The 19,957-nt window shown below is 35.9% G+C and overlaps 1 protein-coding gene across 1 annotated transcript; it reads left to right on the plus strand.

Moving 5' to 3' along the window:
• Positions 1-4,971: 4,971 nt before the first annotated feature.
• On the plus strand, positions 4,972-19,249 carry LOC131027211 (probable protein phosphatase 2C 58). The gene is given in 6 exon segments (XM_057957216.2): positions 4,972-5,590; positions 11,156-11,407; positions 17,523-17,799; positions 17,966-18,120; positions 18,590-18,660; positions 18,662-19,249. Coding segments are annotated over 6 exon segments (930 nt in total). The 5' UTR covers positions 4,972-5,515; the 3' UTR covers positions 18,762-19,249.
• Positions 19,250-19,957: the final 708 nt, after the last annotated feature.

A 19,957-nucleotide genomic window follows, 5' to 3' on the forward strand; every position in this document is an offset into this window, starting at 1 on the left:
CCTGTTACCGGAGGCTCTTTAGCCATATCTAACTTGTCAGTTGTATCTTTATCAACTATTATGTTGATCTTTTGGGTATCAACATTTACAGTGTATAGGACTTTAGGATTTGGATTGTTGTCCTCTACATCCACACTTTCTGCTGCTGGTTGGTCTTCAGTGGTTGTGATTTTCACAGGTGGGGGTAGGTTGTCTTTAACCTTTATGCTTGGAGGTCCACCAACTTTGCCTTTCCCTTTGTCCCTATCCTTCTGATATACTTTAATAGGCTTAGGGTTCCTGTATTCTTCTTGTTTTTCCTTTTCAACCAGGAATATGTCCCAAACATCTTCTGTTTCCTCTATAACTTCAGTAACTCTTCCTGCCATCAATGAAATATGCCGGTGTGCAGTAGAGAATACTGTCCGGTTTGCCTGAGCGATCAAATTATCAATTTCTTTGAGAGAGTTTACCGGATACACAACAAGTAGTTTTTCTATTTTTATTTTCTTATCTAATTCAATCACTGCTTGCCTTTTGGCCTCAAGTCTTTTGTACAAATCATCAAGAATTTCATTGACTACTTCCATCAAATTTTTTTTGTACATGTCCATATGCAATATTACACTTTCCTCAACTTGCCCTTTCTCATCAGCAGATAGAGTGTCATAAATTTTCTCTATGTTTTTCAATTTTCCTTCCTTTGTGATTTCATTTAACAATATGTCTAGAGGTGCCAAGTCAGTTTTTGTCTTTTTCTTTTTCTTAGGGGTTAGCTTCTTCTTAGGTGTGACCTTTCTAACTGGAGATCTCACTGCTTGTTGCTTCTGCCTTGTCCTTCTAGGTGAAGGAGTGGTTGCCGGTGAGGGATCTCTTTTCCTAACAACTCTTTTAAAAGTTGCTAGCATGTCACCTTCTGAAGAAGTACCTATCGGTGAAGATTAGCTTCAGGTTGTGGAGCTGCCAACTCATCTTCTATTATGCCGGTTTTCTTTAATACATCTTCCTTAATGGCCTTTGCTTGTCTGGATCCTTTCCTCACAAATGCCTCTACCTTCTTCACTCTTTTCTTAGACTGTATTTGGCTTTCTATGGTCTCAGCACTACCAAATACTTCTTCCTTAGGTTCTTAGAAGTGCTTTAGCATAAGTTTCAACTATGTGATCATCTGTCTCATAGCCCATCTCGGTTACCCAAATTGTCCTTGGGATGACTGCTTCCATCCATATTTCATCTTTCTTAATAACAAAGCATATATCATCTTTGTATTTATCTACTATTTCCTGAGAAAACCTTATTCTTTTCTTCATTTTTGTCTTCAATGCTTGGAAAAAGTTATGAATATTGTTCTCCTTGTTCTCACCCATGGTATTAAACAGTTCTATTAATTATTTTCCTACCGGTATGTCATATCCTAGTTCTTTATATCCTATACTGGGAACCTATTTTGTTATGTGAAGCATTAGGCATACTAACAAATTTCCAAATCTGAAAGTTCCTTTCTTATCCTTCTTTATCTTTCCAAGGTTGTCTATCAGTTCATCTTTTAACCATTCACAGATGTCAATTTTTGCATTGTCTGTTACCATATCATATGCACTCTTAATGCATAAACTTGAAACTGAGTTAAGTCTATTACCATGAGTGGCTTTGTAACCTAATGTCATACTTATGAATCTCACATTGATATCTTTTACATCATTAACCCTTAGAGATCTCTTATCGAATGTTGCACCTTTTAGGTCTATTACTAGGTCATTGGAAACTTTCTTGTTTTTGTTTGGTCTTTTACTGGTGGTCGGTAACCCTGTAACAACTTTCACAGCTTCCTTGGTGATCTTATGGATTGCGTCTAGCCAAAAAAATTCTCCATGAACTCTGCTTAACACTATCCTAATCACATCCTTAGGAAATTCAGGAATGCTAAGGATTTCTGTGAATCCTAGGGTTTCAATAACCTTGTGTTCAGCTTTAACATTGTCGGTATCATCACATATCTCGGTTTTATACATGGTTTTGATTTCCTCATCTCCTAACTCTTCAATGTTGCAGTGGATGTACATTCTAGGGTCTTTAGCATATACAACACCTTTAGGGATTTGAGAAAATGCACCTAAGGTATCATCCTTCTTTGCTATCTCGGGGACTAACTGAAATACAGGCCTAGGTCTTTTAATTACTTCCACAAAAGTAGGGTTTGCTATGTATTCAATTGTAGAGGTGGATGCCATGATTAAATACCTTTTTCTATCTTGGATGGATGAATGCTTGGAGTGTGATTGCTTCTTGCTCGAAATGCCTTAGCTCGGAATCTTTGCGCTCTCTGAAAGTTTGAAATCACGGTGAAATGAAATGGAGCCAAAACCTTATTTTATAATGTCTTTTCACCATCTACCACATTAATTGCATGTCGGTTAAGTATTCACTTAACATTGTCTACCGATAATAAGTAATTTTCAACTTCTTATCTCTAACCAAAGGAATAATAGCACATGTGTCACTAGATTGCCAAACCCTCAAGGAAATTTTCTTCAATTGGATGAAGAACTTCCTGCCGGTGGAGCACTGCTTTGTCCTGCCAGTGAAGCATCACTTTGTCCTACCGGTGAAGCATTTGTTGGTTCTACCGGTGGAGGAGTATTCCCAATATTTAGATCAGCTTTTCTAATCCATTGCTTTGAGAATTCTTGCTTAACTTCTTCAACCTTTTCTTTACCTTTCAAACTAGCACTTTTGTTGTCTACCGGTGTACTTTTACTTCTACAAAATTTAGCAATATGCCCAATCTTGTTACATGCATAACAAGTTACAATATTTTCCTGAATAGCTTTCCCATAACCTATGCTGGTTTGTGTTCTGCATTGATTTGATAAATGTCCAAATCTTCCACAAACATAACATCTCACATTCATTCTGCAGTTTTCAGAGTTGTGACCAACTTTGTTGCATTTTGAGCATTGACCTATGGGTGTATTGATATTCTGATAATTCTTAGATCTACACTCATTTGCTCTATGACCATACTTATTACAGTTAAAGCATCTTCCATTGAATTTGTAAGCATTAGGTGGTCTTATCGATTTGCTGTGATCCTGAGTATTTGCAGTACCAGAGCTTTCACCAACTTCAAAGCCAATTCCAGAAGTGTCACCTTTAGGTTTTTGATTCTTCAGTAAGGTGCCAAGTTCCTCTGAGCTTTTCTTGAATTTTTCTTTATGTTGATTTGCAGTTTCCAATTCCCTTTCCAAGATTTCTTTTTGTCTCATCAATTCATTTGAGTCATTCTGAGTATGCATTAGATTTGTCTTCAACATGTCATTTTCATAGCTAAGTCTTGTGTTCTCATTTGCTGCATCACTTAGTCTTCTGGTCAATTCTTCTTCATTCTTCTTTCTATCCTCAATCTCTTTGCAAAATCTCATAGTCATATCCTGCATTTCATTTTTTGTTGTCATGATCTCTTGTTTCAGCTTGCTTATCATATCATTAAGTGATTCCTTTTCATCATTCTCATTTTGCAATTTTTCACAAAGTTCTCTTCTCTTATTTCTTGCAACAGTAAGATTTTCTTGAAGTGCTTGAATGATATCTTGGGCTGCTATTAAATCATCTTCTAATTTGATGTTTTTCAACTTCTCTGCATCATAGTCAGTAAGAGCTCCTTCAAGTTGCTTCATTAGATTTTCCATCTTTACCGGTGTCAAGATCTTCCTCAAGCTGTTAGGCTTCTGAAAATAGAGGACCAAGCTCTGATACCAATTGTTAGGATTCCCACAGATACTGAGAGTGGGGGGGGGGGAGAACATAAAATAACAATATACCGGTATGCAAGAATTAATGCAATAAACAGAATAAAAAACATCCACATGAAAAGAACACCATAACACAAGATGTTTGACGAGGAAACCCGATGTGGGAAAAACCTCGGTGGGATTTGTGACCCACAATATTCACTCACTGGCCAATAAGAGAATATTACTTACAATAGGGGCCTGCACATGCAGGAAGGCCAACTACCTAGAGCTCATTGCTCAATGGGAAGTCACACTGACTTACAATAAGGATTATACTAATCCAATGACTTGTACTACTTTACAATAGCATCTCCAATGCCAGATTCAGTACCGGTTCTTGCTTTGTTCTTTACATATACCCTTGACCTATAATTCGCATATTAGGTCTGCCTAATTATTTTCTTTATGCTCGCTACATTATCTCCCTAAATGTCTACAATGATCTCCTTTATATACAAGAGTCAATTATAATTTGCCAAGTCGGCTTACAATAATAAACAAAATATTACATAACAAAAATCTTGTCGGCCTTTATGCCAGTATACATGTTTTCTTCTGTGCCGGTGCCGGTGCCGGTGCCGGTGCCGAGTGATCTTGTTGATGCCGGTGCACTGTCTTGCCTGTGTAATGCTTTGCCGGTATGATGTCTTGCCGATGCCATAGGATTGCAAGGTTGCCATCAATGACAAAACCTTCAATCACATACAATGTCTCATTGGAGTGTCCATATGCCAACACATAAGGCTTGCTTTGAAATACACAAACCTAAATGTTCAATTGAATTAATTTGTTATGCAAGATCTATTATAATTTTTTGGTCGGGTTAGCTTAGGAAGACAATAAAAGACATTTGAATAAGAGAGATAATACTATTCACCCGATTATGTCTAGAGGACTGCTTTACACTTATGTTCTAGTTTGATATGTAGAAATGGATGCAACTAGTCTAGACTATTGAAAATTTAGGTAGACTAATAGAATGTTGGTTTCATATTCAATTAATTTATGAATAAAAAAAATCAAGTACACTACAAAGACAATAGATCTCTGACAAGAGTATAAAAAGGCAATACATTTAAGTACTTTCCTATGTAATTTCATTAAAAAAATTTGATGGCACTCAGGGCAAATAAAAAAAGAAAAGAAGAGGAGGTGTTTTCGTATTGTTTATACAATTAAAAGAAGATCTGAATCATAAAATAAGTCATACGCGTCTTCCTCCTGACTTTTTAATGGGGATGACGCTGTAAGCTCACATGCAGTCAAAGACAAAGTAGAAACAGGAAACCCCTGCTGTTTATATCTGCACGACCCATTGCTACAGACAGTGTTTACCGCCAATAGAAATATAGGTGAATCACCTCCGCAGCTTTTGAAAAAAGCATACCCACTTGGGGAAGAAGAGCGATGTATGTACTCCATGTTTTGAAATGAAACAAATAAATATTGCAATGTTTGACCAGTGTGCAGTCGTGTGGGGTGCGCGGACGGGAAGCATTAATTACTCCCATTTTCATTTACTCTTATAGTCAGACCTCTCATTACTTGCTTTGCAAGGAAGCTTCCTCGATCAAAACTCAGGCCCTTGCTCTTATCTCTGCATACTTTCTTCTTTTTCTTCCAATTGAGAAGAGATTGAGGTCGCATCCTCAGGGAATTGCAACAGCAGTAGCAGGAATTCTTTGTTTCAAGGTTTGAGATCGTCTTATCATAGTGTTGAAGATAGAAGGCGTGAAAGTGCCATGGCATCCAAAGTGGAGGAGGAGGAAGCATCCTCCAAGTCCAAGGGCAAGAAAGAGTTTCTTTCCAGGATTAAGGTAATCTAGCTTCTCTGTTGACATTTTTACTTATGAGTTGGGTGATGATGATACATGATTTTATAAAGTGGCAATGATTTATGTCGGCTTCGTTTTTGCCCCAATTGTTTTCCTCTGTGAATTCATCATAATTTTTGTTGTATACAGATGGATTCTGTGGTTTTGGTCTGGTTCTATTATGATATGGTAAAACATGACGAAGCGTACAGTGAAAAAGAGGACTTCTGATTATTTATGACATGTAAAGTAATTAGAACAAATGGGTTTATTTGTTGGGTTTAGCTGATCTTGTTTCCTCTGTCTGCAGATTTATATGTTTATGGGTGTCATATGCAAATATAAGTTCACGATAATTCATGGAATAGAAACTGGTCTAGTGGGTTTTGCCCCGTGTTGTACAAACATTTCTAAAATTGACTTTATACGTAGGAGGATGAGAGAATCTGATTGTTTATAATATAGATGAAAGGTTGGAAATTATATTGAGATCCAGAGGATCAAAGTGCCTGGACAGGTCTCAAAAGGTGCAGCAGGCTTCAAAAGGTAAAGGTAAAGGAAAGGTGGTTTTTTAAGTCACTGCCTGCTCAACTTGTCTTTTGGGCATATGAAGGGCTTTGTTGGAAAAGGGGGAACTTTTTCGTTTATCTTGTTTAAATTTGTTACTCGATTAATTTCATCTGTGTGGCCAAGTTCGGGAATAAGGGGGATTCTTGACAGTTCATCTGCACCAGAAGTACACCAGAAGTAGAAAGGATTTTAATAACCAAAATAATACAAAAAATTAATCAATACGAAATAGCTTGTTTTGTTGTGAATTTTCGAAGTTTAGCTTTGGACCTTATCGATTACAGCTGTTCAAATTTTTCGTTGTTCTGCTCAATTTTTTTTTTGTTTGGAAAGTTTTCGTTAGGCTGAAATTCTTAGCCAGTGTGTGGAATCCAAATTTTCTGACAAGATGACCGACCTATAAGGTCTGATATATTTGGACTCTCGGTTTTCGCCACTATAGAGTGTTTAGCTTGTGTTCCTCCATCCTTCTGTGAAATGGTCTGAGTTTCTTAAACATCAGCAGTCGAATAACAAAAAAATACAATATCCAGTTATAGCTATATAAAATGGCTCCATGTCTTCACGGGCCTAAATTTAGTTATTGCGAATCTGCAAAAGTGGGGCTGAAGTTCATTTATTCTGAATTCAAAACATGATTCTTCAAACTTCAAACTTCAGTCTTTGTAGTTATCTGCTATATTTTTTAGAAGGTGAAAAGCTACCGAAACATGTCAATAACTGCTAAGAGCCTAAGAGAGAAATTTCAGTTATTCCAAATTAATCATCTCCTATTTGTTTTTGACAAGGAGAAAAGCTACTGAACTATGTCAAAAACTACTACAAGAGAACAAATTTTGGTCCTTAGAAGGGATCCGTTTGTCTGGTAGATATCCATGGTGATAGAACCACAATGGTAAACATAGTTGTTAAATGAGTGAAATAGATATATGTTTTTTTGAACTAACTGAACTGAAGTACCAAATAGAGTTAAAAATCCAAGATTGTACTCTAATCATGATGGTCGTAAATGGCCTTCCTTTTCCTATTCAAAAAAGAATTAAACTGCAGCATCAAAACGCAGAGAATTTCAGGAAATTTCAGATTTCCGTAGTCTGCAGTGAATTCATAGTTGCTCTATTGCTTCTCAATCTTTATCAATGGTTTCTTCCCAGTGCCAGTAGCCGGTGATGAACCCTGCTCCTAAACCTGTTTTTTCACAAAGGGTTTGGTAACATTCCTGAAGTGCAGATTGTAGAGTGTTTACCATGCATCCTATGTTGTTAATGTCAAATACACTCCTGAAGATTTGCTTTATTGAGGTGCAAGCATCTTGTTAAAAATCATTCAAATTAAGGTCTTCTCAAGTGGCGTTGGGTTGTTTGATGGGGGAATAGATTTCATTGTGGCCACATGACTCGTGTCCGGCTGCTTAGTATGATGATGCATAACTACGAGTTCAGTTCCTCCACCTCTTCCTTAAGGGTGCACAGCTTTTGGGCTAGGAGAAGCTGTTCTGTGGTCGAATCTGAAGCAGAAGCCTTCCTCTTGAACATAGAAGAGGTGATGGTCCTTGATGATAGTTACAATTTCAGTATATGACTTGATTTGATCTTTTATGGAGTTTTTCAGATTAAGCCTTTTATACTTAAACAAGTAAAAGAGGTTTTGGATTTAACTGTGAAATTTTATTTTGCATCGATGTCGCAGATCACACTCAGTGATCCATCATCAGGATGAGGAAAAAAAAATGAATTAACATGGACTGGAAAAATCATAAGCACTATCTTTAATTGAGTTAATGATTCAAGGCCGGTTGAATTTAGTAATGGCAATGGCACTGTTGACTTTGGAATGCCTGGAGTAGGTTTCTTGAGGTTATATGGAAATGGTATGAGGATAAGGGGTGTTTCGAGAGGGACTGTTGGTATCTATGGCAAGCATAGAGGGATTCCCCATTTTACAGGATGTTGATGCTAGAAGCTAAAATGGCAGTTAGCTAACAAGTTTGAAAGTTGGTGTTTTTTGGTTTGAGCATGTTTTGGTAGATATTTTAAGCTTCTTAGGGTTGGGGCTTTGTCTGGCTTGTGTGGATGCATTAGCAGTTGTTTTCTTGTAACTACTGGGCGTGGAGGAATTAAGCATAGTCATGTTGTATCATTGCCTAGAAGATCAGGAGAGGCAAGTAGAAAAGAGAAGGAACTGATCGTGGAGCTACCAAGTAAAATAAAACTGAACGTATAAAGTAATGTCAGAAAGAACCTTGTGCTGCAGAGGCCACATACTTTTCTTGGTGGGTTGGTGTCTTCAAACCCTAACCTCAAGCTTGAAATATCTACTCAAAATTGCCACCAACTTTATCTGCCGCCTAAGGAAGTGATGTAGAGCAAAATAGAGTTGAGAACAATCTGGGAAGAAAGAAAACCAAAGTTGCATGGACATGGATATGGATACAAATATGGATACGGTATCGGATACGGATACGGCCATTTTTTAAGAACTCCAATATGGATACGACTCGATACGACATTCATAAAATGAATACACATATATTTAACACAATTTTCTAAGTTATTAGAGGAGATTTTCATTACTTCAAAAGCAATATAGAGTCTAGACACATAATTGCTACAGAAATAATTATATGTTGATTTAACAATTTAGAATATGCAAAAATAGCAGAGTTGCATTGGAAGATAACCCCAAAAAATGGGTCGCTGAAATAGAAAAACATTTCATTTGTCTTTCTCATCTGGTGTAGGATTTGTTTATACCAATTTTTTTAAAATTTTTTTGCATGAATGAAGTTTTTAAAATTAAATTTAGAAAGATTTACGTCAAATTTTTTAAAAATCAAATCACATAGTATTCGACACGTTGGAAAATCAAGGTTTTTCGGGCACACGTGGGTATAGCATCCGACGTGTGTCCGGGTCATATCGAATACATATCCATTTCGGTTACGAGGACACGCGTGCCCAAGGAGGGGCAGAGGAGTATCCAGCTACTCTGAAGAAAACAAAACACACATTCAAGCATGGAATGGAAAAGGAAAAGGTTTGAGGAAAGACTAAAAATTTCCATCTTTGGGTATTATTAACATCTGTGTGATACATCGCATGAGTGGGATAATAGCTGTCCTATCTTTTGCTTTTTTCATGTTAAAGAGTTGCCTGTCATGGTAATGATGATGGGGGTGGCATAATTATTTACAACCTCGGGTGAAAGGGGTGAGTAAATTACAAGGCTGTGTGGACGGACAATTAGATTGCATCCCACCATTGTAGTATTTGATTTGAATAATTACATCTTTTTCTACCATAGGTGCATGAGAGTGCTAACTTGAGGTGAGATCAACTCTTTTATGTTTGGTATGTGCATTGTTGGTTGATGATAGCTGAAAGGTGTGCTCTAATCTTGGAATGAGGAAGCTTATATCTCTGGCTTTATTTGTCCTTCTTGGGACGTTGTGCAAAGCAAGGCATGTTTCGCTAAATCATTAGTGACCTTACTCATTTCTCAATGCACGTGACAGATTTGATGGCCCTAGAGCCTTGTGAGAAGGCTATGAATGCCACAAATAAACTGCTTTATCTTCTAATTACATATGATGGTTCTGAGGCAAGAGTCAAGACCAAGACATAAGCGTACTATAATTGCCAGGCTATGAATGCCACAAATAAACTGCTTTATCTTCTAATTACATATGATGGTTCTGAGGCAAGAGTCAAGACCAAGACATAAGTGTACTATAATTGCCATTGAAAGCTTGAGTTGGATAGCTTATGTTAGTCCTTTTCAAATTGTAGTAGCTTCAGCTATATTGTGTGATGCTTTTCCAGGCCCTTATTAGAAATTGATGTTGAGAGTACTAACGCACTCCTTAGCCCTTTTAAAGCCCTTGGGTTGCCTCTAAAGGCACAATCTGTGTTTATTTTCTACCATATGTCAACTGGGGGTTCCAAAGTAATGTCTAGAGGTTTCATTTTAACAACACTTTGATTGAGGGTAATCATCTGGAACAAATCCAAAGTTGTTTCATAATTTTTGTTTGTCATGAGCTACTGCAGTAATAAGTTAGAATAAATAGGATTAGGTTTTATTATCAATAACCTTTTTATGGATGCTGCAAACACAACAATATTTTATTCATAAAATATGCATCACTATGGAAAGGGCAACAAATTAAATGTAATGTTGACCAAATTCAGATTGCAATACTTGTACTATTTAGATTGGTTACATGTAACTCTCGTGGATTGAGCCATCCATATGCTACATGGTTTAATCTGTGGTGACTAATTGTTTAGATGTGAATCATATTTTGTATTTGTATGATAGCTCGTTAGTATCATTTCCTGCTAGATTGGTGCATCTGGCACTTGTCTAATTGGAAGGAAAAACTTAAGCTAGGGCTCTTTTTACTGCTAGTCCATGTCTAGGCCTGATTGATAAAATGTCGTTCTAGATGATATACAATGGTTAGGTTGGATTTATTAATCTAAGTGACGAGCAAAATGTGTTTAGGTTCAGCAGCTCAAGGGCACAAAAGGAATAGAGTGAAAAAGAAAAACATGGAAATTTGTTGCTGTTTGCTTTTGGGGCTGGTCTATTTTTGATGCTTTGGGGCTGGTCTATTTTTGATGCTTTGGGTAGCTCCCAAATTGACTTTGTATTTCCTGTTGGCAAATTTCTTTTAACCATTAATTCAAGCTCTCTTTATTTGAAATTGTATCCAATATAGAACTACACAAATGACTGCTTGTTAGATTCTAAAATGGTAATACCATAAAGGCATGTGTTTTGACGAAATAGAGAATGTACCGATGTCTGGAAACACAGTAACATTTTTGTCTGCTTCCTGCTACTTGATAGTTGCATGATGTCAATCTCAAGGTATGATTATGGTGTTAAGTTATTTTCTTATTAGAATTTATTTTTATGGTTTGAATGGATTTCTTGCTTAAATTAAAATTGGTACTAATGTCTTCTCTTTTTCTTCTTATGTGTATATTAAAGTTGGCAGCTGGCTTTATTCCATCATCATCTGATAAGGGAAAAGGTCGATCAAAGTTGTCGAACAAAGGAGTAATTCATGGATTTCATTTGGTAAAGGGTAAATCAAGGCATGATATGGAGGATTACTATGTCGCAGAATATAAACATTTAAAAGATCATGATTTGGGCCTCTTTGCTATCTTTGATGGACATTTAGGACATAAGGTCCCGAGCTACTTGCAATCCAATCTCTTTGACAACATTTTGAATGAGGTAAATATGAAACAGAAATACCTGCATCCCATTTGATAATCCTTACCTTTCTTTACTTCTTTATGGGATCGTCACTCTAATTAAAGTTTGAATTGCCTTGAGTTGATTGACTTGATCATACTCATTTTTCACTATCTATATATTAGAGAAAACTCAATGCTTTTCTTTTGATTGAGAGAGTGGACCTCATTTGAAATTATTACATGACACGGGCAAAAGTAAATATAAATTTAATGTTACATCTTTTATGTTGGCCATTCTAATGCTATTTATGTTTTCATTCTTTTAACATTTTGATTTATGTTCTGGGGCAAGGCCAAAAACGGATAGCATGTGAGGTAAGATCTCCCGTCAAATTATAAATAATATAATAGATAACTCACTTTATTGAGAAATAAAAGATTTACTCACATAAGCTATAATATTTCTGTTTGGATTTTTTCGACATATTATGATCAAACTATTATGCAAAAGAAGCAAAACAATGTTTTTGGATTTTTGGACTAGAGTCAATCTGAAATTACATGTAAGTATTGCTTGCAAAAGAATTTTATAGTAATAATAATACAAACCTATATGGACTAATTTCTGAAAGAATCACATGATACAGAAATCATATTCTCACAAGAAAAGAAATATTGCTAGATCAAAACACATCAATTTTACAAAATACTGTAAGTTAGTCAATTAATTACAAAGTATTGACCAAAATATTGTGCTTTTCTTGGTTTTGGGATATGTTATCTCTTAACGACTATCACATCATTCAGTTGAGATGAATTACTACAACATATCTTGGATTCACGTGAACTAACACATTTTGTCTTATCTAATCATCTTGTTGCAGTTACCCTGCTCTTATTCGTCAATATCTATAAGTTATAACACAAGCCAAATCCATTAAGCTTTTTAATATTCTCTCTGCATCAAAAATTCAAATCCACCCAAGTTCTTTGATTCTGCATAACTCAAATTTCATCACCACATCCTTGACTTCATTTGCATTTGGCAAATTAATGCATTTGACTTTAGAATGTTTTGATTTTTACTCATCCTTATTTTGATCAACTCTTTGTGTCCCACTTGTTTTTCTTCTTCAATGTTGTTTGTCTGTCTTTTCTAGATTGAATCCAACTGATGCAGTCATATCTTCTTTTAATCTCTTTGGTAAATTCCTTATTTAGTTTGTCCTCATCCCATTCATTCATCATACAAAGGAAGAGTGACAGATTAAATGATAGAAGAAATTTCATGTTTTGGGTAGCTTTGAGCAAATTCAAAACTCTTCCATTGTGTAGCTTGTGAAGAGAGATTTCCAACGTTTCAAATGGGTTGGAAAACAGAGTCTATATGCAAGAGTTGTGACACATATAACATACATAGTTTTGGGCATTCTTGGTGGGGAAAATGAGGATAGTGTGTTTGGCGGTATTCTTAGAATATTTTGGCTTTTTTTCATTGATTGAATGAAGGGTAATGATGTGTGAAGTCCGCACTTTTGGTTATTCTTACAAAAACATAGAATTGGGGGCATAGCATACTAGGTGCACCATGTGCAATTAAGTGTGGGGTAGTGTGTGCCGGGCATGTCATGAGGAACGGAAGAGGAGTGTGCGTGCATAACTGTCTTTGAAGATGCTTGATATTGAATGTGCTTCTCTATCAACATTTGTAACTTTTAAAGACACTATTGAAAGCTTCTGGATTCAACTGTGTATTTTTTTGTGTCTAAATACACGCAGTCAAACCCAGAAGCTTTCAATACTCATTTGTAACTTTCTTCATGCCATCAATGTGGGATGGAACTCCCACATTTTAAAAGCAAACTTTCCTCCTCCCACAAATGGTGTGACAAGTGGCAAGAGGGTGTGCATGGCATGGTGCGCAAATAGAAAAGTGCACCCCATGTGTAGGTAGAATGGCTGCTTTAGAGATCACATTCCTTTGTCTTTTTATGAACACACTTCTAATGTGATCACTCCATCTTTGAAACACCAAAATTATTTGTTGTTCTACCAATGTGGAACTAAACTTCCTTCGCCTCCCATGAGGGTTTTTCAAAGGGAATGCATAAGGCAAGGCTTTTATCCCACATGTATTCATTTACAAACTTTTTAAGTCTTCGAGGTCAAGGGTGCTGCATAAGTTGTTTGGGTAAGTGAAAGTGGATGGGTAACACTTGGGCCTGCCATTGAATAGGGAGCAAAATGTGAAGGGAGTGGGAATGTGATAGATGCACATAGCATGCTAGATGCTCTATGCGTGTCACTGATTTGTTTTAAACTTCCGTTTTCTAATTGGGACCAAGGGTCCTAGTTTTTTTTATTTTTTAAGTTTTCTTCTTTCTTATCTTTTTTCAATCTATGCATATTTTTTTTCTCTTCATCTTGAATAAAGGAAAACTGATTTTTTTTTGGAAAATTTTAATTTTATGAACACACCTATGCGCTATGACAATTTTAACGACTTGGTGTTTCAAAGTAACAAACAGTAAAATTAACACGATGATGTAACAAGACATCAAAATTAGACAACACACTTAGGTGGACTTTTATAGAAAAATAGTTGGAAGCGGCACTGTTCAACAGGGATGTTGCAAATACTTTTATAAGGCTGGATAATAAACTCAGTGCCAAAATTATTAAATTCAAGTAAATTTAGGTCTTTCAACCACCTCAGCAGAGTTACGTAATAATTCTGCTTCAGAAATTTAGGATATAAGATAAAATAAGTCTTTGAATACCATTGAAATTGAGGTTGACGTTCCTAACAAAAGTTACCAAAGATATTTTTGAGCAACACATGCTGCCGTTTATAACATCTTGCCAACTACCAACTCACTCAGAGTAAAAGAAGCATATTCTGATGTGCATTCAGATGACTTGGATTGCCCATAACACCTTAAAAAATCTACACAATAAAAACAAGTTTTAGTAGCCTTATGACTTTCATGGATAACATTTAGAATCCCTTACTATTTTATTTTCTTTAAGTTTCCAGTTTATGGAATTAGCCATGTACGTATGGGACTATCTGAGCAAAATTTATGATCGTTCTACCCTTGTCTGCTTTTAGGAGGGGGCATGGGTTGTTAGGTCATTGCTGATCAATGGTCACCATCACCAACATCATCAGGGGCTGTAGAATCGACAGTTTTAGCTTTTGTCACTACAAATTTCTGTCTTTTTTATTGAGAAACTTGTAAATGACTTCATATTCTTGCAACAAATTGGTTTTTCTCCTACAAGTTGCTCTGCTGCATCACACATCTATACATTCACCTCTTACAGAAGAACATAACAGCGTAGAGAGGAGCAGAGCAGATGGGGGTTGCCTTACTCATCTTTTTTTCCTTAAGCAAAAATATCAATGCTCGACTTAATGCCGCAACTCAACATTTGAGGCCAGCAGTTTTCTTATGGGTATTCTCACATCCCCTGAACATGATTGCATGTGTGTAAGTGTGCACACACACACAAACACACCTCTACTTAGCATTGAAGTGTAGGAATACTACACACATACCTTGGCACTTCTGCACTTATAAACTGCATTACATTATTTCTCAATACTCATTTGGGGGAGCCTACAAACTATTACACCAATCTGCAATGTGTTGTACCCTACTCTTGTATAAAATTTACATTAATACATACAATTTTCATATACATTGTATGATTTTTGTCTTTTGTACTTTGTAATTTATGTTTTGTTTGGTATAACTTATCCAGTACCAATTTGATGGGATCATGTACAAATTAATTCTATAATTATCTTCATATTTTAGTTATTTTTTATTATTTAGTATTTACTATTTAGACTTTTGAGTTACTATAATATATCAATTGTTTATATTTTCTCTTGACCATTTCCTCAAGGAGAACATTGGAATCCCTTCTTAACGACAGACATCAACAGTTATCACTTGCAATATGTAAAATTCAATATTGCAATAAGGTGTGGTTTTATACTACAATGCATAAACATGAAAGTATGTGGTTTTGTTTGGAAATAAATCAGACGAAACAACTAATAATAAACACAACCTAAACATCATCGAATAGCACCAGTGAGGCAGAAATCTAATCGGATTGAAGTACTCTCTTACCCTGTTGCTTTACCTTGTCATCTAATCCTGTCTATCTTTCAAGTTGACAGGATGAAAATGTTGACAATTAGGGATGAAATTATGCAGTAGGATGAAATTTGAACCCCTGGATCTATGCAATAATCTATATGCAATAAGGAGTGGTTTTATACTACAATGCATAAACATGAAAGCATGTGGTTTTGTTTGGAAATAAATCAGACGAAACAACTAATGATAAACACAACCTAAACATCATCTAATAGCACCAGTGAGGCAGAAATCTAATTGGATTGAAGTACTCTCTTACCCTGTTGCTTTACCTTGTCATCTAATCCTGTCTATCTTTCAAGTTGATAGGATGAAAATGTTGACAATTAGGGATGAAATTGTGCGGTAGAGAGAAAATGCCCTCAACAAGGAGAAATTACTCCCAATATGATGAAAATGCTGTCTTTGATTGATAGATTCTCTATTATTGCTAGAAACTCTAAATTTCCATAGCACTTCACACTTGAGCAATCTACAACTCTCTTGCTTTGTCAGAAAATCTCCTCGGCATCAAACACAACATATATTACCACATTAACTTAGTTTTACGGATTGGTCCATAAAGATACAAATTCGTCAACGAGAAAACAAATTCCATTGATAGAGATGACTTTATGATTGTCCTCCAAGAAAAGAGGTGATGACTGGCTCCGACTAGTCTCCTCAACTAGGAATTGTAAGGCAACCTAAAATTTGCACTTTTTTTCACATGGGGATTTGAAGTTCACCTCTCTTTCAAGCTTAAACTTCTAACAAGCTAAATACATATAGAAGAAAGCTTCTGTAAGAGCCCTACTTACAACATGGCATTTGCAATCTACTTGTAGCATTATACTCAAGCCACAAAAAGAATTCGATATTAATAAAACTTTCTTTACTCTTTCGAATAAAAGTATCATCCCACTCAAATGTTCGTAATCAACAAGCACAAAATAGATTCAAGGGTCTGAGCCCTTCATGGGTTCCTACGGAGTCAAGTAAATAAATCTATTCCCACAAGCCATAAGAGAAAAAAACACAAGCTCGTAGAAGGGGAAGAGTAGCAAGTCCTCACAGTAGCTATTTGTTTTCCTCACGATAGATCTTGATTATATTGGTTTTCCTATGTTTGTCATCCAATTTATTGTGTAATTTTATGTGGATAACAAGATAGTACAGCCAATGTAAATTAATAATTTTATTATAGGAAATGTGGCATGGATATAAGGGACTTAAAAGGCAATATTGTCGACAACTCCAAAATTAAGTATACTTGGCAAGGAAAATGCATTGGCTCTTACCAAGTATCTTTTGCAGTTAATAATATATAATTACCAAAAAGTAGAAAACACGAATAAAGAGGGGAAGGGATCATAAATGAAAGAAAAATCTGGTTTCCATTAGCAGTTTAATCAAGGCAAAGGTAAATCTGGTACAAGGAATCGTATTGTTTAATGATACTATAGTAAAGAAATAAACATGCGATGCTATTGAATCAACAGTGACTCACATGAAAGAACTAAACATTCAATCTAATGAATAGTCAGTGGTCACGGAAGCCACTAATGTTAGAGATAGAGTTACACATAGGCTTCGACCTAAAATGCAATTTTGTACAGCCCAATATGAGTGGACCCCAAAGTGTGAGACTACCTAAGCTATACTATAGCAGTAAAATAATTTTTTGTATGAAGTGGGAAAAGTTTGCAATTGTTGTTCTGTTCCATTCTCTTCAAAAGAGATGCAAAGGTCACCGATCCTTTGATGTTGGATTGCCTTACAACTAGTACTTATCGTGGATGCCTCTTTATGCTTGTCTGTCCACAAATAGTTGAAAATTTAAATATGCCTGGTAAGTTCTGAGATGCATATCTTAAAATGTCTGTCACAATTTTCTGTATTGGGTATTTTGTTTAGATTGTCCTTTTTGAAGTTGCTAGGCACTTTGTGTGAGCCAAGTATTTTAACACTGACAAAGATTTTTATATATTAATGCAGCCTGGGTTCTGGACAGAGCCAGAGAAGGCTATAAAGAGTGCATACCGCCGGACAGATGGAAAGATTTTGGCTCAAACAGCTGATTTAGGGCCTGGTGGCTCAACGGCAGTTACTGCCATTTTAATTGATGGTAAGAAACTTTTTGTAGCAAATGTTGGGGATTCTAGGGCTGTTCTATGTCAAGGTGGCACTGCCATTCAGCTGACTGTTGATCATGAACCAAGCACTGAACGTCAAAACATTGAGAAGAAGGGTGGCTTTGTGACAAATTTACCAGGTACCGTTGCATAAGCTGTACAGGAACTGTTCTTAATGAGAGCCTAATGTAGTATAGTTTATGTTTTTATGTAAGTTGGATGCTCTAATTTTTAAGGCCAAAATGCATTTCAATGGGTAAAAGGGATAAATTGCATTCCTGTTGATGTCCTCTGTTGTTATTTCAGGAGATGTCCCTAGAGTTAATGGTCAACTTGCCGTAGCTCGTGCATTTGGTGATGGAAGCCTAAAGCAACATTTAAGCTCAGAACCTGATGTAATACAGAGGAATGTAGATACAGCAACAGAATTTCTCATCTTGGCTAGTGATGGATTGTGGAAGGTGAGGCAGTCTTTATTTAAGTTGAACTAATTAATCAATTTGTTACAATTTATAACTATGCTAATTTGATATAAACCTAGCATGAACCAGATGGGTCTAAATACGGTAAATGGACCTGCTTCAAGTTTGGAACTAGGTACATCTGCTTCTAGCTCATGGCCTATGTATTAGTTCTTTGGAGACTAAGCATGTCTCAGGGGAGCTATTGAAGGGATCACAAGAGGCTAAATTTAATGCAACATATTGATTCTATCTTTATCGTTTGGGATTGTAGTTTAAAACAAAATTATATGTTTTGAAGTCCCAATTTGAATTAATTAATTTTATTTTCTTTTCCCTAACATATCTCTGGTATCAAATAACACTACTGATTGTCTTGTCCAACTTCATGTTTATTTTATTTTCTTCCATGCAGAGTATTCTTTAATGAGTTTCCTGAAGTTTGCCTTTATTGTGCTTCTATGTTCAGGTCATGAAAAATCAAGAGGCCGTTGACTTGGTTAGAAAGATAAAGGATCCTCAAGTGGCAGCCAAGTGCCTGACCGAACAGGCAGTATCAAGAAAGAGCAAAGATGATATTTCATGCATTGTTGTTCGCTTCCAAAGCTAGTGGATTTACATTTACTCCAGGGACAATCTAGAAGTGTGCCAAGATACCCCCTATGCTCGAAAAGGAGCATGGCACCCCTTCAATTTAATCAATATTCTTGACTCCTTTTGTTGTGCCTATTAGAATGTTACATATGCTATAAAGGAAATGGGAAGCGCTTGTTTCTTTTTTTGAAGTTATCAACCATCGAGAATTTAATTTTTTAAATACAAGAACATTTAAATGCTTCACAGAAGCTTTGATAGATGTAAAAAAGTTGATGTTAGTAGGTGGTGGCATGTCCATGCTTTCAAGTGCTATAAACAGGAACACAAATTTTCAGTTAAATATTTACACTGAAGTGTTGTGTGCAAGCTCAAATGCACATATGGGAAAACATGATTTGAACATGGTACTGCAACTATCTATGTAATAATACTCTAATGGTCTGGCCATTTGAGTGGAAATATTTTTTTGGGTGGATGCGACATATATGTGATGGAACTTGGTCATAAAACCAAGCCTCATCATTTAAGACAATACATTGTTTATATTATGTGACTGAACATGCTTAAATTTACATGCAATCATCATAGAATCCAGTCTATATATTATACGAAAAAATAGTAAAGTAGTTTTGAGGTAATGGGTTAGCCATCAGCTCCAGTTTGTCATTTGGAGATTCCAATTATTGGAACAGAGAAATTTAATTTATTTTACTAAATATAAATTGTTCAAATTACATATGCTCTGAGTTTCCATCTCATGACCAAGCCCAGGGTAAACTGGGCATTGCCAATCCACCTAAACAAGCATGCAAACCAACCAAAATGTTTACGAAACTGTCACATTGTACAAAATCTATTCTTTGAGAACAGAGAACACATGTATTATGTAATGCTGAATGAAAGCGATTAATGAGATCACGTTGTTGAGTAATGTACAGAGAATAGATGTATTGCGTGATGCTGTAGGGAAGCGATTCATGCAATCATCTTGAGAAACAAGTCTAAAACTTGTATAGCTAATTCTTGAAAATGCTAGAATAGATTTTGACATTTTGATTTTCGATGCAACACAGTATTGCATCATGTAATTTTTCCATATTACAATATGGAGTTACATACAAACACAGTTGATGAGACAACTAAAACCAAATTCTATCTAGCCCAACTAACATCACAGGGGATGGAAATGAATCTGGTGCTAGACAGGAATTATGTTATGTGAGCCACTGCAAACTTCCTT

Source organism: Cryptomeria japonica, chromosome 2, assembly GCF_030272615.1.
Source record: "Cryptomeria japonica chromosome 2, Sugi_1.0, whole genome shotgun sequence".
Lineage (NCBI taxonomy): Eukaryota > Viridiplantae > Streptophyta > Pinopsida > Cupressales > Cupressaceae > Cryptomeria > Cryptomeria japonica.